Source organism: Apus apus, chromosome 4 (genome assembly GCF_020740795.1).
Source record: "Apus apus isolate bApuApu2 chromosome 4, bApuApu2.pri.cur, whole genome shotgun sequence".
Classification (NCBI taxonomy): domain Eukaryota; kingdom Metazoa; phylum Chordata; class Aves; order Apodiformes; family Apodidae; genus Apus; species Apus apus.
The window spans coordinates 33,439,443-33,461,400 of NC_067285.1; the positions used below are offsets into that span (position 1 = coordinate 33,439,443).

General features: G+C 43.8%; 1 protein-coding gene across 1 annotated transcript; it reads left to right on the forward strand.

Moving 5' to 3' along the window:
• The first annotated feature begins 606 nt into the window (after positions 1-606).
• Positions 607-12,248, forward strand: KIFBP (kinesin family binding protein). Its single transcript, XM_051618582.1, has 7 exons — positions 607-958; positions 3,153-3,251; positions 6,874-6,953; positions 7,068-7,251; positions 8,391-8,475; positions 9,978-10,087; positions 10,815-12,248. Exons 1-7 carry the CDS (start codon positions 614-616, stop codon positions 11,691-11,693), a joined length of 1,782 nt encoding a protein of 593 aa, XP_051474542.1. The 5' UTR covers positions 607-613; the 3' UTR covers positions 11,694-12,248.
• The last annotated feature ends 9,710 nt before the right edge of the window (positions 12,249-21,958 follow it).

Genomic DNA, 21,958 nt, shown 5'->3' on the forward strand with positions numbered 1-21,958 from the left:
TCTTTTGTGATGGCTAAAAATGACGTTTTCTGAGACGAGTGGGTTTCTTGGAAGGTTCTTTTTGCCCAGCAAAGCAGCTGCTGCTGTTTTCCTGCCATTAAAGGCCGTGGAGCATTTCACTGGAAACGTGATGCTGTGGGAGATGTGTCCTCTTCCGAACGCGTCGTTACCTCACCCTCCCAGTCCAGCCGTCCTCGTGTAAAAGATCTGGTTCAAAAAAAAAACCCTTTTTTCTTCAGAAAATTGGAGATTGGCCCCTCAGGACCCTTCCTCGGGAGCCTCCCACGGGCGCAGGGGCTCTGCTGGCCCTCGGGGGTGCTGCCGCTTTGCCTGTCTTAGCCTGCTGCTGCTGCTGCTGCCCTTGTCAGCGTTTGCCCTCAGCCCCGTCCCAGCGGATTTTGGGGAGAAACGCGCAGAATTCGGCGGTTGGGCCGCGGGGTGCCCGGAGTTGCGCGCTGCCCGGGGGCGACGGGAGGGGGCGGGCCCGGGGGGGGCGGGCCCTCTACCAGGCGCGGCGGCGATTGGTCGTCGGCGAGGATTGGCGGGCGGGGATTGGCCGGCGGCGCGTCAGGGCCTGGCGGGCGTGAGGCCGGTGCGGCGGGCGGGAGGGAAGATGGCGGCGGGCGGCGGGTGGGCCGCGGTGTGCGAGAAGTTCCGCGCTGCCCGGACGCTCTCGTCCGTCGAGTCGCGCAAAGACCCGGAGACCGAGCCCTACCGCTCCAAATACAGCGCCCGAGCCCTGCTCCAGGAGGTGAAGCAGCTCCTGAGTGCCGCCGAGGAGGGCGAGGAGGCGCGGCTGCTGGCCGTGCGGAGGGCCGTGCTGGAGTACGAGCTGGGCGTCAACCACACCGACACCGAGGAGCTGTCGGCCGGCGAGGAGCACCTGCAGCGCTGCACGCAGCTCCTGGAGCCCCACCGCCTGTCCCCGGACTGCGTCTCCCTCTACATACAGGCGCAGGTGGGTCGGGGCCGTGAGGGCCCGGGGAGGCGGCTGGCGGGGGGGGGAGGCTGTGACTGCGTCCTGAGGCGGCTCGTTTCATAACAGCAGAGCTGCTGGTGTTTGTTTCGTGCTGGCAGCAACGATTCCCAAGTGAGGGCTGTGGACGGAGGCTCTTCTGTTCTCTGCTGAGGCCTCTGGGCATGCAGAGCCACCCGACAGGGTGTTCTCTTAAGAGAAACTGGGTGTCCAAGGAGCATTGTGCTCCCAGGATAGGCTGAAGCAGAACTCCCAAGAACGGAGCAGCAGCAGATGAGCAGAAGACCTCAGTATGTCCAGAACTTCTTTCTGATTCCTTAACTCTCCATTTGTTGTCAAAGTGAAGTTCAGGGCTGCTCACGCCAAAGGTATATTGTTCTCAGAAGTTGTGGCTTGGTTGCTTTTCAGCCTTGCCTGTTATTGCTCATTCCATTCTCTTGCAAATGAGTAAATCCTAGTTTTTAGCACCAAAAGTTAACAATGCCACCTCTGTATACTGAGGAACGCAGTGCTGCTAGGAAAATTAGCATTTGTGGTATGAAGATGCACAAAAGGGCAGGGTTGTTGCTCAGCCACTCTGCCATGACAGCTGTTGTACAGTTACTGATCTATCTCCAGACTCTATGTTTAGTAGAGCAGTTGTTCAGATGCCTCTGGCAGAAATGGCTGCTCTAATGAAGCAAGGTTCAGTATTAACTTCCTTCACAAACGCTGCAAAACTGTCAAGGAATTCTGTGTTCCTGTGGAAGGGTGTTAGTTAAACAGTGACTTGGCTTACACTGGTTAAATTAACTGAGTTGTCTAGAATTCCTGAGGTTACATCTGCTTATTGTCCTTCAGTGTGACACCCTAACCCATTCTAAGACTGGAAATGGCTTGCAAAGCCAATCAAAATAAGATCACATCTTCCCAATATGTGTTCCTGGGGAGCTGTTGCTTTTGTGGCTGGGGGCCAGGGATTCCACTGTGCTTTTAAGGTGGTGTGTTGGAAAGCAGTACAGTTCTCTATGGGAAAAATGCTGTCTTTTCCATGGATTTTCCTGTTTCAGGGCCTTTAGCAAACAGCAGAATGAAGTTGCTGTGCTGTGCTGTGGTCCAACAGAAGACAAGTCCACTGTCATCAGGCATGCAGTTGAGAGCAGTGATGACAAATGAGTGTGCCCTCAGCCTTCCATCCCCAGGGCTGGCACAGACTTGAGTATTTAATAAAAAAAATCCTGATACAAAAGCAGTAGTTGTTACCAGTGGCTGTTCTTCTCCATCAACACGTTCTAGGTAATATAGAGGATGTTGTCACAGCACTGGCTTCTTTTTTTGAAAGCAGGAGCATTCCTTTTTCCTGCTGGGCCTGTTTCTGTAGCCTGACTTCTAATTTATGAGCTTCTGTATTATGTGTGTGTGTGACAGTTCTGCTGCTTGGCCCTGGGCAAACTCTATCTGTTCATAAACATCAGGCTATGTGGTGTTTTCTTTTAAAATAATAAAATCAATGGAATTGAAAGAGACACAGGGCTGACACACAACTGCACACATGCTGTTTTTAACAACGCTGCCTAGGAAGTAAATGAGCACATCAGGCTTGGATTGTGTTTAATGCCTTCATCTTTAAGAATAAAATTAGAGGTACTTTTTGAAAAAGGTGAGTTCACAGGTGCAGTGGCAAGTTACTATGTACACTGATGTGATTTAAATTTGAAGGTAGTAATCCATAGCTTTTGCATCCTAACTGTCCTTTTCACCTCTTCATTGTTGAAAATATGCAGGCATTCATTCCTAGCATCTCTCTTTCCTGTTAAATTTTTCCACAGAGTCAGAATGACAAATTTCTAATTCCTTGGCTCTTTCTATGGTAGTTGTATGTGGTAGAAAAGCTTCATGAATCAAATGCAGAATGTACTGTGTTGGAAACAGCTTGTTATTTGAACACACCAGTCCTAATTTAGCAGAGTAAACAAAACTGCCATTTGTTAGGTGACTTTTGTGTGTATTTGCCACTGTGTGAGAACCTTCCTTTTTGAGCCACTCCCCAAAAAAATGGGTGAGCACGATTTTTGCTTTTTGAAATCCGTTATATTAGAACATATATAAGGATGAAGTCTGATAAGTTGTTTGGAGAAGATTTGTAATGTAAATGGAACATAATGGGAAAATAACTGTTTTTTCCTTTTCCTTTTAGAATAATCTAGGTATCCTGTGGTCTGAAAGGGCTGAAATTAAAACAGCTCAAACTTACTTGGAATCTGCAGAAGCCTTGTATAATCAATACATGAAAGAGGTACTGTGTTTATTAATACTATGGCAGGTCTTTGATGTGCCACTTACAGTTTTAGTCATCTTTGAAAAAAAACATACAGTGGAATTCGAGTTTCTGAGCTTTATAGTGGCTGCTGTGACACTTTTGGAAAGGGATGTGATTTATACTGCTACCACAGGAAGATGCAAACTAGATCACTTGCTAATCTCAAAATGGACTTATTCAGGAAAACAATTTTGCTCAAAAATAATATTCCTTTTTGAACGCACTTTGAATTGATAATCCAAAATTGAAGCCAGGTACTGTTTGGCTTTTAGTTAAGTTCTTAATCTTATCTTGGAAATGCTGTGAAGTGCCACTCCATTGCTTTCAGTGGGAAAATGAAACAAAACTGTAATATTTGTATGGCTTGTTATGGCTGCACAACATTTGTGTAGAGGCAAGTTAGTTTAGTTCCAGATCCAAGAGGACAGTCTTACAACAGCTAAATCTCTCCTGCATATTAAACAGCCTTTTGAGTTGTGGATTCTGCTGTGTGTCAACAAAGACTCCCTTGTGCTACTTTTAAGCTTTGTGCAAAGCTCCTCCTACACTTACTTGCTTCGGGGACAGTTTGTGAGGGAGGTAAAAGCATTTGTGGCCTTAAAGGAGCAGTATCTGTGTCTCAGGACAGCTGCAAAGCTTGGGCAGAACTTTGTGTAAGGAAATTGCTGCTCAGATTTTACACGAACTTGGTTTGTAGCATGGATTATTCATGTGGAAATTTTAGAATGGATGAGTCTTTATTGGTTCCTTCCTGCTGTATTACCACCTTTCCAGCCATGCTGGCCTACAGTGATAGGAGAGGTAGTGCAGTGGGGAAAAAAAAATTAAAAAGCACTTGTGCAGAAAAGCTTGTCTGTTTATTTTCTGCCCTCTGCATTGGCTGGTCTAACTAGAGTTACTGCATCTCTCTACAGACCCTCTCTCTAATTTCTGATGTTCAACTGAGACATTTTTACCCAGCCAAGCATGATCCTTTTGGCTTCCACATGGCCTCTAAAAGGTTCTGGCACTTGCTCCAGGGATTATGGAACTGTCCTGGTACTGCCATCCATTTCAGTGGATTAAATAATGCTACCAAACACTTCACATTTTTACTGTGGGCTTTTGTGAAATGAATAACTTTTGTTAGTTGTCCACATTTGTTGTTGGGTAGTAGCTAATGAATATTCCTCCTGGGGCTTTGCTGCCTGGCTAGGAAATACACAGGTGACTGTCAGTAACTTGTCACATTTTTTTTTCCCCAACATTTTTTTGTATTTGCCACTTATATTTCAGGGCATTCTAGAGTCAAATGTATCTATGTCTAAACATTTTATATAAAAAACAACAACAACAACAAAACAACTATGCCAAAAGACCATTTCTATGGAAACAATTTGGCTTGTGTTATGTTTCTCTGAAAAAACTGAACTGTATTGACATAATCTGCAAATAATTTTAAAAAAGCTCCCTCATCCCCTGCTTTTTTTCAGCTGCTTTATGTTTTGTAACTGAGGTCCTTGCAGTGGTGTTTGTTCTCTAGGATTTGTACAACTGTGTCAACATTCATCATTCAGAAATTATAAAAATGTGAATATACTTTTGTTAACGTTTCCTGTTTTTAGGGTCTCAGGAAGCCTTTCTGTCTGGGAATCTTTGGTTAACTGTTGATGATTGAGACATTTTTCTGAACTCTGGTGGATTTAGTTGTTTACTAATGGTGTCTTGTTACCTTACAAATTGAGTGGGGTTGTTTCCTCCCACCCCCCAGGCAACTAGAGCACAACCAAGGCAATAAAAAAAAAAATATATGTTTTGGTAGAGTTAAAATATTCTTTTACTTCCTGCTCCTGAGTTCTTTGAATTCACATCTATTCTAAAATGAGTTTTAAAAAGTAATTGGTTATTGTAACAACATCTTGCTATTAGGACAGCTGTTTGATTTTTTTAATGCAGTAGGATGAAAATCTGAGGGTGCTAGGACTCTCTGGGCAGGTGCTTGGGCTAAAGAATTCCACTTGGAAGAGGAGAGTTGCAGAGCTTTTCCTCAGGATGATTAAAGGCATAAGGGTTGACATCAGAGAAAAAATCCTGTAGATACAGGAAGGAGACAAGGGTCTGGTTTACTGTGTCATTTCAGTTCTTTGCAGGAGTATCAGCTCTAGGCCTGTTAGAATATAAAATCTTGTTGGAAGGCTTGGGAGCCTTTGTAAGGTTGTAAGCCTTTGTATCTCTAAAGAAAACAAGAGGGAGGGTTACAAATTCACAGCTTAAAAACTAGTGAGGTATAAACAGAAAGCCCTAAAGATTGAAAGGTCATAGAAAAATCTGTACCTTTCTGGCAGGTTAAGCTCCTTTATTTGTCACTATCTGTTTTCAGCTCCATTTTTTCATCTTTGAACATAAATTTAAAAAATCCGTTAAAAAGGGAAACAAATAATTTCAGGATTTGTTTTATGAGAAGAAATATGAACATGAGAGTATGTTTTCTTTCCCTTAAATTTAATGGATTCTCTCCTGTAGCTCCTGCCCCTGCTTGAGTCCCTGTTATCTTATGAAAAGTATTTCTCCAGACTGCTGCTTTACTTTCTCTTGGGCTAAGATATAAATGGCTTTAGGAAAGGGTTAGGAAAATTGCATACTAATGAGCCCTGTTGCCAGCAGACATGGTGAACATCTTTCAGGATGCACTGTGTAATGGTAAAAAGTCACCTTTAAGAAAGGCATCCTCATTTGAAGTGTGTTAGAATTGGTATCTGAAGTTATTCACAATTACAAAGGAAATCAAGTAGGCACAGACTAATAAAACTTTTTCATAAGCATTGCTCATCTGTTGGGCTGCCCATTATGCTAACTTTAGTAACAGTTGTTTAAAGGAGAGGTTGAACAGAACCTTGCTGAAAGATTTCTAGTTGTCTGTATAAAGATTCTGAAAGAACTCATGCTTTAAAAAACAAAGCACTTTTAAATGAAGTAGTTCACATCAATAATAAATTCCATCTAGGTCATGCCTTATATGAAGGTTTAGCAGCATCACCCTTGTTGTCTCATTCATGTATCTGAGTAAATAGTCTTGCCAACTTGTTAATTAAGGGGATAATTTCACAGGGTAAGTCTTTACAGCAGGTCTGCTGAGCACTCTGCACATAATGTTCTTTGCAGTACTTCCTGCAGGATGGTTTCTTGTAACTGATTAATGCAGCTGGGCAAACAAGTATTTCACACTTGAAGGCATCCTTAATATTAAATTGATGCTTTAAAAACCATCATGTTATTGTACCAAAAAAAAAAATATTCCAAATTACAGCCCTGTAGAATCCAGGCTGAGTGTTTCTGGTGCAAACAGCATGCATGACTTTAAGGGATGAAAGCAGAAGTCTTCTACAAGCTGAAAACTTTGTCATTCCCTGTGGAATTGTGGCTTTCATCCTCTAAATTTTCTGAGTTTTGTAGGATTGCTCCATAGATGTGACGTTGAGATAGGTGTAGATGTGTTACATCAGGTTTGGTTGAATTTGGGATTGAAAAGTGGTAAATTGTCTGCAGCCGGAAGAGGGAGCACTATGTTACAAAGTCAGAGAAACCCAGGATACTGAGTATGTATCATGTACTCTTGCAGGATGGAAATCCTCCCCTGGATCCCGGTGAACATTTCATGGCAGAAGAAGAAAAACTCACAGACCAGGAAAGATCCAAAAGGTGGATATGTAACAGCTACCTAGTTTATTATCACTTAATTTATGAGGGTGTATTTATGGAAGGGGGGGAGGAAAAAAAAAAAAAAAGAAATCTAAGGAGTGTTGTTTTTTCCAGATTTGAAAAAGCCTATACACATACTTTGTATTATCTGGCCCAAGTCTACCAACACCTGGAGATGACTGAGAAGGCTGCTCAGTATTGCCATACTACTCTTAAACGGCAGCTTGAGTATTGTGGCTACTGCCCAGTAGAATGGGCACGCAACGCTGCTACTTTGTCACAGTATTATCTCTCTAAGGTAGGGCACCAAATGCTTTTCTGCTCTAATTATGTCCAAACTGTCAGGTAAGAGAGCTGTTTAAACAGCTGTTTGAGAAAAGGTACCATGTTGGATTAAAAATATCCTCTGGTAAAAGCACAAGTTATCTTCTGACATGCAGCATCTGATGTTTTTTTCTGAAGTGGGTACAGTGTTTGTGCTTTCCCTGGTGTTGTGATGGCAGTGGGAAAAAGGAGCAGCAGTGTAGCCATCAGGAAAGCTCTGTAGTTGATGAAGCCTTAGCAGTGATGTGACACGATCCTCGTAAACACAACTTGTGTCATCACTTAATTTGAAGTTGTTTCTTATAATCTTAGTGTTCTCTTACAATAGAGTTTAAAAAAAACACACCTCTTAAGACTAAGGTGTTGCACTTGTATGTTTCCTGTAAATCATTGTCCTTTGTGTTTCAGCATGCTTAAGTCCTGTTTGAGCCTATGTGAACATTAAAGCAAACACAAAAGATGGTAGCTGCTTGCTTCCACACATCTGTGTTTACTCTAAGTAATCCACTGTGTTAGGAAATGCTTCTGTTTTATTTAGGAATTTCTACATTCCAGACTATTCAGGTGCTCTTTTCTGATGCTTAGAAGACTTCTGCCATACCTAAGACAGCTACTGCTGGTTTCAATAGTAACTTGTAACTTCCATGTCTTTTGGATGCATTGATGGCACTAATCATTAAATAATGCATTGCCAAGTAGGAGTAAAGGAATCCAAATCTGACTCATAATGCTGCCCCGTGGGTCCAACTTAGTCCCACTAACACCCCATGATACAATCTTCACCACAAGACATCACTTCCTTTACCACAAGGAAGTGATAGCAGCATAGATCAGAACACTGAACATGTTCACAGTGTCTGTTTCTAATATTAAAAGCAAGGCTTGTTCTTGTGGCCATGGTAGAGAGAAAATGGTTGGTTAGAAAATACTGTATTCAGTAGCAGATGTGGAAAAATGGTGTGTTTTCTTCCAGTGTCCAGGGGATTATGCTGCAGAGCCTTACATTTCCCTTGTGTTCATATATCTTTACTCTGTGAGGTGGGGGGTTTAGCCAAGCAGAGCAGTTCTTGGGCTGCTTGTACCAGTGATAAACCTTGTTTCTGTTTCTCTCAGGAATGCTTTATGGAAGCCCGACACTGTTTAGCAGCTGCCAGTGTTATCTTTAGTCAAGCTGGACAGGTGCCATCTACTGAAGACAGTAAGTTCATATAGAAGTTTAGAAAGAAATATTGTGAATTAAGCATCATTGTTAAGCATTGTGGAGGGAAATCTAGCAGTATGTCCAAAATTTGTCCCAGTGTTAATTTTCTTAAAATCTTGGTAATTAACAGTAAAGTGGAGTGTTGCTGAAGAGCTGCTACTACAGCTTAAGATGGACTGTGAGTAAACCCTGTGAGGAAAACTCAAGTGCCTCTTGCTGGTGTTTCAGAAAGCATACCAGAATAGAAGTGACATTTAAACAAATAACCATTTCAATAAGGCAGCATCTCTGTGAACCTATTTGTCCCTGTACATGTGCTTAAAATGCAGCTTAATTTGGCTTCTCTACGATCAGAAGGCAGTGTTCCCATGAGCTAACCAGATGCTTCCTGGGACTAGCTTTGAAAGAGGGAGTGAAGCTGCAGCTCTTAAAAACCCCAAGTCCAAGATTTACTTTTATTGTTCTTGGGGAAGCTTCAGCTCTTAAAAAAAACAAATCCAGAAGTTACTTTTATTGTCTTTTGTTGCTGGATGCTGCTGCCTCATTCATGGCCATTTTTGGAGTTGTCGCTGTCTTTGTTTTGGGTTGTGATGCAAAGGAACAACTTTGTGGTTCAGCACAAAGATAAATAAAATAAACTGTTTAGAGAACTGACCGCAATTTTAAGGACCTGTGGTTACATTACAGTGTCAGCATTCAAAATAAATCCTGTTTTAGGCTTAGTCTTTGTTAATCTACACCACAGCCTTTTACACTCTGTGTCTTGAACAACTGAAAGCTTAAAATTAATAGAGCTTTAACTCAGAGGGAGTGAGCAAGTACTCAGAGTAGCCTGTGTGAGTTCATAACTCTTGACTTTTAACAGTGAATATATTGGTTAACTTTAAATGGGTTGAGTTGTTTAGAACACAAGCTCTTTAATCCACTGATGTTGTGACTTTGGGTTAAAATGTAACCTGAATAGACACAACTGAGTTCTATTTAATTGAAGTTCAGTGAAAGCACATTAATTTAATTGCTTTTAGTATTTCTCTTAGCTCAAAAAATATAGACATCTGTGCAGTTGCCTTTTTAACTGTTTAAGCACTTTGAGGATGATGTGGCAAGTCTGGGGCTCTTTGCAATACAAATGCCCTACTCATCCTCAGAAACAATTCCTGGGCAGGCAGCTGAATCTTGGAAAGCACACTGTCCCAAGTTCTTTCTCTTGTTACAAAGAGACATGAAAATCTTTTCCAATAAAACACTTTGAAGATCAAAGGTCTTTTCAAACGTACATCATGATCTACTTTTATGGAGGAATTTGTGCATGAAAAATCCATGCTAAATCTATATGGTTTTCTACCAGAATGACAGTGCACAGAATTATTACATAAAGAAACATGGAGAACATGTTTCTAAAAACGAGGGAAAGTTAATTAAATATGCAACGTTTGAGGCTCTTGTTGGAGTGCTTGACTTCTCTTAAAGCTTTTTATGTGTTTTTGTCCATTCAATAGATGAAACAGAGCAAGACCAACAGGACCTTCAGGAGAGAAAAGCTGAAATTGCAAGGTGCTGGATTAAGTATTGCCTGAATCTCTTGCAAAGTGCTCAGAAATTACTTGAGGTAACTGAAAATCTGTTTTGTCGGTGTTACCTTTTAAGAACAAACAAAGCCTGTGTTCATGTTCATAACAGGAATCAATTAATAGTTGATAGAAAATGATAAAAAGTTGCCCAATGAATGATACAAGAGATGCTTGGAAGGTAGCAGGTGTTTCATAGTATGCTTTGACTTTAAGGCAGCACTTGAATTAAGCCTGGGTAGATCAGCTGTGCAATGTGATCAGTCCTGTGCATGTACAGCAACTTCACAAATTCCTCTCCTCTCTGCTGCATTTTCCTGTGGCTTGATTTGGCAGATCTCTTATGTAATTGCTAGTAAGACCATCATCTTAATATGCAACAGTTCTGTGTGCTGGTGTTCTCATTCATTCAAGGCTTTGCTTAATTCAAGCATTCAATTCATTGGTTTAATCATTCATTTGAATGTTTAAAACTCAGCATTTGCTGAAATGCTTTGCAGAAGCAGGACTTTTGGGCTTTATTGTTGTGGTTATGTTGTCACACAGGGTAGGGAGATTAATTGTCTTAGTCTTATGTTTTTATGTAATCAAGACTGTGATTTACGTGGTATTTTGTGAATAGAGGGTCTAATATACCAACGTGTCTTCCCTTTTGTCTTGTTGCTACATAGTTTGTATTTCAAAGGTAACTCATAAATAAAATGATTCGGTATAAGTCACTCTTCATTAACCACACGCATTTTTAATTAGTCTCCTTTGTCGTTTCAGGATAACATAGGAGAGCTGGATCCAGACAGGCAATTGGAACTGAAAGCCCAAAGGAAAAAAGAGGAGGATGAAAAAGAGAAGGGCAGGAAAAAAGCTGTCCTTTTTGGGACGAGTGATATCTGTGACTCTGTCTTAGCCATGGAAGAGAAAGTGAGCAGCGTATATCCTTTAGATTTTCAAGAAGCCAGAGAGATCTTCCTAGTTGGTCAGAACTATGTTCAGGAAGCAAAAGAGTTCTTCCAGGTTGATGGTTATGTCACTGACCATATTGAAATTGTTCAGGATCACAGTGCTTTGTTTAAGGTGCTTGCTTTCTTTGAAGAAGACTACGAGAGACGTTGCAAGATGCACAAGCGTAGGATAGACATGCTGGAGCCTATATATGCAGACTTGAATACCCAGTACTATCTGTTGATCAGTAGGCAGCTTCAGTTTGAGCTAGCTGACACCTATTATGAGATGATGGATTTAAAGGTAGCTATTGGTAACAGGTTAGAGGAGCTAGACTCCCACACAGTTAAAAAAATTAATTCTCTGGCTCAGTTGGCGATCAAATATTATGAACTCTTCTTAGAGTCTTTGAGGAACCCAGACAAGGTGTTTCCTGAAGAGCTCGAGGAAGATGTTCTTCGCCCTGCAATGGTGGCCAAATTTCACATTGCACGGCTGTATGGTAAGCTGATTACTTCAGATAGCAAAAAGCAACTGGAAAACATGCAGACATCACTGGAATATTACACATTTCTGGTAGACTATTGTGACAAGTACCCAGATGCTGCCCGTGCCATTGAAACTGAACTAGAACTCAGTAAGGAGATGGTGGGTCTTCTTCCAACAAGAATGGAGAGACTAAGAGCAAAACTCTGTCCGTTCATATAAATACTTGCCTTGAAGGAAAAGTGCACTATTGAAGTGATACCAGTGCTGTCAGACACCTTCTGTACTGACTGATAGAACTAAGGTGTCTACAGTTTGGCAGTCCACCTAGAGCCTGCAGTAATATAGCCTTGTGAGAAAGTCAGAGCTCCCTAGTTCAGTAGCTCACCCACACTAATGGTAGAAACTTTAAATCTAAAGTGAATGTCCAGCTAATGCTTTGTATTGTTTGTCCTGTATGTAAATATAAACCTTTTCTCCCTTTGGCCTTTTTCCTCCAGCATGTGGTACAGTTTCTAAATGTAGTGCTCTATGAAATTGTTTCTTTTAAGGGAATCTGTTTCTCTAGGAGAATTTTTCTAAGAAACCTGAGGCACGTTCTACCAACTAGAATATATTTTATCTCTTCTGACTTTTGTCCCCAGAAAACTTTATCTGTATGAAGGGAACTTTGTTATTTTCAATATTTATTTTGTATGTTGCTCCTTATTTCCTTTTTTGCCTGATTAATCAAAACCTAGTTGATATAGGCTAAATAAATGGACTAGCTTGGCTAAATGTGGTTGGTTTGTTTTTTTTTCTTCAGAATCTTTAGAATTTTGTTTCCTTGTGTCTTACTAAGATATGATCCATGTTACAACCTTGGCCAAAATAAATAGTTGTGAAAGTGTTTCCACTGAGTGTCTTCAGTAAAAACACGTGAGCAATAGAAGTGCCAGAACCAAGAGTGAGGATGTAGCAGACTTTGTGGCTTGTGGTGGGAGGAGACACCCTGCTCTTAATACGCTATAGAGGATTCTCACAGGCTAGAGGTGCTGTGCTCTAGTGCTCCATACAGTTGCCAAATACTGCTTAAAGGCCTGGGATGCCATGGAAGGCATCTTACTTTGTGTTGGTCAGAGAGTCCAAGTGCTGTCTTAGCAGGAGCTGCAAGTTAAGGACCACTCTGAAGTTGCTGCAGATGGCAGAGCTGCCGAGGCACCGTGCAACACCTGCATGCCATCAGCTGCTGACTTCTCTATTTAAGGTGTCCCCTTTGTCATCAAGGACCTGCTGACCTGGCACTGTTCCTGATCTTACACAACCTCTTACCTTTGTCGTGTTCTAATTTAGCCACCTCTTCTACTCTTTATGGCAGGCTGTGTTTCTGACACAAAATGTACACAGAGGTGGTGGCTGTATTTCTGGTGTCCATAGCAGAATTATGAACCAGGACCCATTTTAGATAAAAAGTGGGCTGAGCACATTGTCCAACCATGTATTAAAACATGGTCAGAGAGTTCAGGGGGTATGGGGAAATTAAGTGGCATGGTGATGGGGTGGGCAGTAGTGTGCTACTCTGCACCAGCAGCCTTATCACTGTCAAATGTCTGGGAACATGTTTATAGGAATAGAGGCCATTGAAGGAGAAACAACTGGATTATTCTGGAAATCAAGGAGGGGGGGAAAATGACATTAGCTTGGAGGGTGAGAGGGGGAAGCATGAAAGCGTCTACATCTTAAATGTGTGGAAAAAAAGTCTCTAGCTTGCATAATTCTCTGCAGAAGATTTCTAACCACAAACAAATGGGTCCTGGAAACAAGAGGAAGCAAAACTCAAAACTAGACCAGCTACCTGCATACGTATAGAGTAAGGGAGAGAGCGTGTGCACGTGCGTGTGTGTTTTCTGTTTTACTAATTGTCTAGTCAGCCTTTAGAAGTTTCTTCTTTGCTGTCAGATCTTGAATTTGTTTTTTCCCATGGCCTGAAGGTAGGACAGCCCATGGTTTCTCAGTGAAAGAGTTCTGAGCGGGTTGTACTGTGCATTATTTTTGTCTATGATCTCAATTAAAGCTAGTGTGCACTTTTATTATGAACTCAATCGGAAAGTTAATTTTTTTCTTTTAGCTTCATGTTTGAGTAGAAGGAAGTGATCTTGTCCCTTCCCATATGCTTATTATTCCACCTATGAGGGCCTTTGAGCAAAGTTTGTAAAGCAAGGAGAATGGCTCATCAAACTTAGTGTACTTGTAATTTGGGGAAGGAAAGATTGTGGGCTATCCCAGCATACAAAGTATCTTTTTTTCATGTCACATATTTCAAATACTGGTGTGAAGTGAGTGTTACAAGTTACCTGCAGGGTAGGCAAAGCTGAGTGAAGTGTGGGGAAATGGGTCCCTTTTAACCAGAAGCTGTATGCAGAGGAACACCCTGAATTCACTGAAGTCCTAGTGAGAGCGCAGCAGACAAATGGCAGAGGGTCTATGCTTAAGAAGGCCTGGAAGTAAGAGTGGTCAGAGCTCTGCCAATACAGCTGTGGGGTTGGGGCTGTGGTTTGGAGGCCTCTCTCCTCTGGAGATATCCCAGAAGGCTTCAGCTTTGCAGCTGTTAAAACTGTGCAGTACAGTGTAAATACATTTCATAGATACCAAACATATGCAGAGTTACAGAAACCAATGATGCCAATTCTTTGTCTCCTACAATAAAGGTTCAAGACTACCACCAGCCAAGTATATTTTATGACTTGAGACTATCTTGCCAGATGCTCAGCACAACACACCACATTGTGGTTCTTTGGAGTTGTGTGTTTTTAAGGAAACCTTTCAAATAATTCCTGCGTGTTATTTGAGAGAATGAACTGAAGTAATACTGTGTAGTTTAAAAATAAAAAGAAAAAAGATGGGGAACTTGTTGGATCAGGCAGCAAAGTTCCCTTCAGGAATGTTGAGTTTTAACTGTAAAATATGTGTGAGGTCAGGCATTTATTTCAAAGATTAATCAAAGATTAGGTTCCTGTGAACTCCATTTAACCGAAATTTCTGTTCCTCTTTGTACAGCAAAAAAAATCTTACAGCTGAAACCTCCTTTCTGTTGTTCTACCAGCTTTTTCTTCTTACCCAGCATAAAGCAGTGAGGTTTACAAGAAGCCCATGTTTGTGCAGAATTTGTATCAAGTGTGAGATCTGAACTCAGAGGCTATAACCTCAGTGTACTTCTTCAAATAGCGCATAATGCGAGAAGTAATTTGGCTTGATAAAAATGCAATTTTGTTTTAACTAAAATACTCTCAATTCTCATGCCCCGCTAGAGACATGGTGTATGTTATAAAATGGGTCGATTGGGAAGGTTATGCTGTGCTTAAATGCTTCAGAAGATAAAGAAACCAGTGCCTTGTTTGCTCCCTACAAGCCCATCAAACGAGGCTATTTGCCCCCGTAAGGGGGCCGGACTGGAGGAGGGTGGCAGGAGATGACAGCTGTATCCTTTGTTGTTCTCCCCACTTAAGCCAGCTGAAATACTGGGTGAGGGAGTGGGCAGAAGTGAGCTCTCACTTCCCCTCTGCAGCAGGAAAGCGGGTCCCCTGTGTTGCAAGGGGAGCAGCCAGCGGTGGTTGCTGCCTCGCTGTGGCAAAAGCAAAAGGTCCCTGGGCAGGTTTGCTCTGTTCTCCTGCCCAAAAGCTGCTTTGTTGGGAGTTTTGGTCCTGCCCCTGCACAGGCTCACATGGTCCTGGTGAGGCTGATGGTTTCCTTCTCCCTCTGCAACACGGAGATGACTTGATGTACCAGTGCAGGGCTTGTGCTGGGTGTGATTGCTGCTGCACTTTTACGTCCGGAAATATTGCAGGAGTGTGATTAAATTCAGCATCAGACAACGAGAAGCAAGTCTGGTGTTGTTAACATGTGGCTTTACACAGATCAGTTTTGTTTGGTGTTTTGCTGTTGTTTAGCATTGAGAACACGATGATGAGCTTTACTTGTGTGTTTCTTCTAAAAGATCGAGTCAGAGTTACATAGATGCTTTCTGTGGAACTTTTCATTCTAAGATGCCCAGAAATGGTCCTGCAAAGGAGAACTTAACTAAACTGGCAACTCACAAGGCAGCCTCTCCATAGTCTGGAAGTTACAGCACTAAAGGCTGTTACATTAAAACCAAGTGCATGAATTTGTGGTAAGAAGCATTTGTCAACTTTCCTCTTCAATTGTGCAATGTCTTTGGCTACTTCAGAGCTTGTCAAAAATGACTAATGCAGATTCTAGATTTGGTTTGAAAACTGCTTTGTTGTATTTCCCAGGAACTCTGTCCAAAGTGCCTGCTAGTACTTTTTAATGTTGCAGCTTGGCTGGTGGTTTCTAGATCTTCCTTGTCACAGGTAGGCATACAGTCAGCGGTTTCCTGACCAGGGTTATTTGCCTGGCTGCCTTTATTCCAAAACTATTGTACAATTCTGTCTTTACAGCTGAGGATCTGGACAATGTGCTGGAGAAACTGTGGATAGAGAGGATGCTAAACACTGCGTTTTGTAAACATGTTACTTGCCTTCAGAATGGAAAATGCCAGTGGTATTGAGTGTTTGGTTAGAGAGAAGTGTCTGATAACAACGTGGCCCCTTAACACCAAAGACCTTAATAATGTGGATGTTTTTAGCGATGTTTTAAATGTTCAGTGCTTGAGTTTTTGGAATCTGATGGGCACAAAATACTTAGTCTTTTTACATGCTCATTGTCACTGTACAAGAGAACTTGCTAGTTGACGTCAGACACAGATGCAAGGATTTCACTGTTCAAGATTTTTAATGCAATTTTCTGCTGAAACAAAGAGGAATTGGCTGAGTAATTGAGTGAAAGATGACAATGGGCATGTGATAGAGTGAGCTGGTGTTAGTCACTGGGTGCTCCAAGAGAAAAACAAGCACTTGCATCAGAGACATACTCTGAGATGTGCAGGTGAAATGCATGGGGCCAAAAAACCAAAAAGGAATTAAGATGATTTCCTGTATGATAACTGTCTTGTAGGGGAGCAAAAGCAGGTGGTTTCCAGGTCGGGTCTCATACCACTCAGGGCATTGGCTATGAAATTCCTCCTGGAGTCCAGAGAAGCTTCACAGCAGCCCACAAGAGGATGCAGTCAGATGTGTCCCCTCCTTCCACCAGAAAGCCAGGACTTTTCAAATATCAGAAGTATAGAACCATAGAATTATTTTGGTTGGAAAAGACCTTTAATATCATCAAGTCCAATCATTAACCCAGCACTGCCAAGGCCACCACTAAACCATGTCCCTCAGCACCACATCTAGGTAATGACATCCTAGAAACAATGTCTAGCACAGAGAAGGGGATCAAAGTGGTAATGCTGGAAGTGGTTGCCAGCACATGGTCTGCAGGAGGGGACAATAAAGAACAACATAATCTCCTGCCAGCAAAGATTATACTGAAAAGCAAATATTTACTGCAGGCTTGTGTGCAGACACCTAGCTCTGATGAGTGTCAGACATTGCTAGATCCATCCTGCCTGTCCACATCTGGAACTTCTGGCAAATAACTCTCAAATCCTTCTTTTAACTTCTCCATGTGTTTTGACTTAAGAGTTTTCTTATGGCACTGAGCTGCTGGTGTTACACAGGGCTTGTGGAAAGACAGGCTTTGCTCTCTACACCATAAAGGCACCAGATACTCCAAGTGCAAGGGTCTTGTGAGTCTTACCTTCCTGGTTGGCCTGTCCTGGCTTCCCTGCTGCGCTCTGCTAGAAAGGTTAAATGAGACAAATCCTGCCCCAGGCTTTGTCTTTCCTTGCTGGCTGACCCTTGTATGAATCCTTTTCCGCACTAAAAAGAGATGAAAAAATAGAGCTATTATAGAGCCCAGCTCTTTGAAGTAGAAAAAGGCAAAAAAAAAGCTTTTTTCCCTAATTAATGCAAATTGTGTTATCTGAAGGGACATACTCATCTTGAAACAGCCCAGGCTGCCAGGGGCAGAGTGGCTTTGTCAGCACCATGGGCCGTTTCCAAACCCAAGAAGGGCTGTTTAGAGAGTGCTGTTTCGTGCCACAGCCACATCCGCCCCAGAAGCCTGGAGCAGATCCTTCAACAAGGCTCAGTGGGCTGGGCTGTGCCAGTTCTGCCAGGCAGAGGCTCTATGGCGGGCCTACATTTCATGCCTTTCCTCTTTTTTTCTCTTCTTGTCACATTTCAGAACAACAGGATATTTGTCCTAAAAGAAACACGCCTAAAACCAGCTAAAATAATGCCCAGCTCCTTTGATCAACAGGAAGAACAAAAAGCCTGTTCCTAAGTGTAATGTGGAAGCAAAGTGAAGATCACAAAAAACTGGGGCCTCGACACCAGCTCTGCTCTGATTTACACACGGGATGGGAGAAGTGGATCTGGTTCACAGGGAAACTTCACAGCAGCATCTATGCTTCCTGCTCCTTTTCATCTTCCCAAATTCACTGATGCCTTTTCTCCCTGCATATGGCATGAAGTTTCTATCTGGCACTGGCGGTGCTTGCATTTAGAAATAGGTTCACACCTACATGGGGAGTGGAGGCAAGGTGAGCTGCTCGGCATGGATCTATGGGGGAGGAGCCCAGGGTTGATAAAAAGCACTTAAAAGCTGTTCAGCAGCTCACTCGTGTGAGGTTGTCCTGTGCTGGAGAAACCATCTTATAGAAAAATAGCTGTGTGTAATACCCAGGTAGCAGAGATCGAACCAGTGACTGTCCTGTGGTCCTTATCTCCCTAGTTAATTCCTTGTGTTTTCCAGGGTGTTTTCCCAAGGAGTGGCAGCATGAAGGGGACTCCTGGGTACTTCCACTGTGGGGCTGGTGCTGCTCTGGGATAAGGTTTTAAAGAAGGAAGGACAGCTACTGCAATTGTCTCCCTCATCAGAAACCAGAGCCTGGCTGCTGTGTCATGCCTTAACGAGTTGTTGCTCTTAAACTATAGTCCTGAATTTGCCAGCCAACACCTTCTGCTTCAGCGTGTGGAAGCAGAACACATCACACTTGCCAGCATGAAGGAAAGCTGCTTTTTTTCCTCCTGAAGTACAGGCCCACTGCTCAGTTCACACTTCTGGCAGAGAGGAGATGACTGATAGGAAAGGCTGTTGGCAGCTTCCCGTCAGTCAGCGGCTGCGCTTGATCTTGATGCAGCTGTGGCTTTCCAGGGAAGATCTCTCCCCCTGCACTTGCTAACCATCATCATGGGAAAAACTAAGGAGCTTGTTCTTCTGTGCAATCTAGATGGCAGCCAACGTCTGATTCCTAGGTGATGCATGTGAGCATTCATGATTTCTTGCAAGATCTGAATCTTATCTTCATGGGCCAGGTCCTGATACTGCCACCGGAGGCAAGAGGCGGTGGCACGAGAGGCTGAGCGATGCCACGGACCGACCTGTGGCACATGCCACAGTGCTCTGGGGGCACAGGGGGACACCAGCCAGGTGCTGAGCTCAGGCATGACCCAGGTCAAGAATTTATTTTTGCTTAGGGCTGGATTTAGAAGTCCTCCCAGGCTGACCCAAACCTCCCTTCCTGGAATGCCTGCTCTTGGCTGTTTTGAGGCAGGACATGGTTTTGCTCTTCAGTCCCCAGAGGCTGGTTGGTCAAACATGAGCTGGGCTGCCTGCCTGGGGTGAGCTTGCTGCTGAGAGGGTGAGGGTGATTTCAGCATGTCTAACAGGGTACCTCACGGATTACCTCAGAGATGGATCTACGTTCTCAGGGCCTGTTGGATGTCCAGGTCTGATGGATCTTGTTCCACCTCAGCAGCAAGTGTTGGGGAAGAAACCTGTCCTACCTTCCCACAGGACAACATAGGCAAAAAAATACTTATGTTCAACCCAGCTGCCATTCAGACACTCTGCCCTTCTCCTTCACTCACTGTCTGACCTCTGCCTTTTCTCAACTGTTGCCATCATTCTCTTTTCCCTCCCATTCTCAGCTCTGCTCCTAACAGATGTAGCCTTTTCTGTACTGGCTGCTCCTCGGAACAGTGACCTGTGCACAATACATATTTCCACTCCCCGAGCAGAGCAATAAAGAGCTGAGAATCACCAGGAAAGCCCAGTGCTTTGAGACACCCAGCTGCTCCAGCTGACTGCTGGCTTTGCTGCTCCACTGGGGAGGAGTCTTTGAGGGGTGCAGGGCTCAACCTGGAACCCTCCCCAAAGCCAGGACTGAGCTCCCACAGGCTGGGAGAGAGGAAAACCTGATCCTTGAGAGCAGGGTGACCCTGCAGCAGTTACGGCTTGTCTGATTTCTGAGCAGTTATGAATAAGAAACTTCCTTATCAGGATCCCCTGGGCCTCGCATGCCTGTCTTGCTGATAAGCGCTGGGACCCTGGGTGCCCATGCACCCACAGGAGCCCACCCACCCAGCTGGCTCCTTGTTGGAAATACAGGCAACAAAGAGCAAACCTGTGTTGCAGGGTGAGGAAAAGCAGCAGAGAGAGCAGCCTGATGCAGGTATGTTGCGTTGATCCTCTGGACTGAACTGCTCCAGCAGCATTTATCTGGGCTAGAGCACAGCAGGGGTTGGTGTTTGCCAAAGAATTGGCTGAAAATCCCTCTGGGTTCCTGAAATAGGCCCATTGGGAGATTTTTTTACCATGCATCCCTTTCCCTTGACAGCAGGATGGATGTCCTACCAGGCACACCTGTGATGTGGTTCCCCTTCAGTGATGTTACTAAATTACTCCTTACTCCTGAAGCCAACTGGGAGATAAAATGGCCCTGAGAGCTATGACTAAGGAACAGTTCATCACTTTAGATTTTGAGGCATTGACTCTAGCTTTGGGGCTACTCCTGGATTTTTCTAGTCCCGGGTGTCCGGTTGAGGGGCAGGGCACACAGTGCTGAGGCAGCCTGCTCCCTCTGCCTGCCCCTTGCTCCCTGAATTAATGCCTCAGAAAAATGCAAAGCTCTTAATCTGCTTTGCATGTGATTTGAAAATAATGGCAGAGCTTCAGAGTGCTAGTTGTAAGAAATTTGAGTTCTCCAATACCTGCTCTTCATTTATTTTCTTCCTTTTATAGGATTATTCTTTTGGGCCCTTTGATCTTCCAGCCTACAGATGCAGGATCTATGCAAGAGGAGTATGACCCTAGAAATCTTCCTATCAATTTATGGGAGGTGGATTTGAGGTAGCTGACCTAGGTAGAGTGACTGTCCTCTCCTCTATTAAAAAACCACCTCTCTTTCTCTAACTCTGCTAGTTATGCCACAGCATGTTTCAAGGTTAGTGTTTGAATAGAGTACAGCTTATGAGCTGTTCTCTGTTTAAAAAAATAGTGTTAACTTTCAGCAATTTGTGGCCTCTAGCTCAAGATGAGATTTTTAAACTTGTGCTGATTATTTGCATTTTATACACTGAGCGGCTTACAGAGAAATAAATAATTGTACAGCGTTCCCTGGGAATCCCATGGCACTCCAGAAGGGGCATGCTTTACTCCTAAGACTTGCACAACCCAGGTTGCTTCAGATCCAGGTCTCCAGTCTCACTTCCATGCTCACAGGAGGGTGGAAAGCTCTTTGCTTGCCAAGCACAGGGGGTTGGGGGCACCAGTGGAGCACAGGACAGGAGGAGATGGGCACAGGCTGATGCTCCCCGCGGGTTTCTGGCCCCCTTTCTGCAGGTGTATGTGAGATGGGAGAATGGAAAATTTGCTTTTGTCTTCCCATGGTTACCAAAGCAATCTCATTTCCTGAGGTGCATCGCTGACACAGAAGAAAATAACAAAAGCATGTGGCAAAACTGCCAGCTCTACCAGTTCCCCCGTTGGCTGATGGTAGGAGACAGATAACTCAGCTCTGTGCGATCCCCCTCCAGATACGGGGGTGCTGCACCTCCCACCTGCCCTCAGCAGCTCCCCCTGCTCCCACAGGATCCCTGGACCCCCACGACTGTGCTTGCTGGTGGGCACCATTCTGGCTGCATCCTAGGGGGAAAAAACCCTGGGCTGGTATGAAGGGCAGAAACACCCGTGGGGAGGAGGCGCTTTCCCCGGCATGGGGAGTTGTTTGCTCATGCCAGAGGGGTGTGGAAAGGGTCAGTGTGTGCCCATGACCAGTGGAAAATGAGAGGTGTTACTGCAGGAACAGCTTCCGCAGCCCTCAGTGGGTGGGTGTAGAATGATCACCTCCCCACACACACTCATATTGAGGCTGAGCATCCCCCTCTCAACAAAAACAAAACAAGAAAGAAAGAAAAGAAAAAAGAGCTAATGCTAAAAATGCACCGTAGAAGAGAGGCTGGTAGGAATATCGCCGCACGTGAGTTCTTCTGCAGCTGCTTGGTTTGAGTCTCCTGTTTTTCCCGTGCTGGAAAACCCCCATGTGTGATGGTTCACAATAAACTGCATCCACGTGAGTAAATCCCAGCCTAGAGAGGGGAGCTGCTGGTGGGGTTTCCTCCACCACTTGTGGGGTTTTGGGGGAGTGCTGTGCCCCGGGGAAAGTCACTGCTCAGCCCCATGTCCCCACTGGGGGCCTCCATGGACTTTCCACCATGTAA

Excerpts from the sequence above, each read along its gene's own strand:
- KIFBP (XM_051618582.1), top strand. The coding sequence starts at position 614 with ATGGCGGCGGGCGGCGGGTGGGCCGCGGTGTGCGAGAAGTTCCGCGCT. Across the intron at positions 6,954-7,067 it reads GACCAGGAAAGATCCAAAAG|ATTTGAAAAAGCCTATACAC; the intron begins GTGGATATGTAA and ends TGTTTTTTCCAG. Across the intron at positions 7,252-8,390 it reads CACAGTATTATCTCTCTAAG|GAATGCTTTATGGAAGCCCG; the intron begins GTAGGGCACCAA and ends TGTTTCTCTCAG.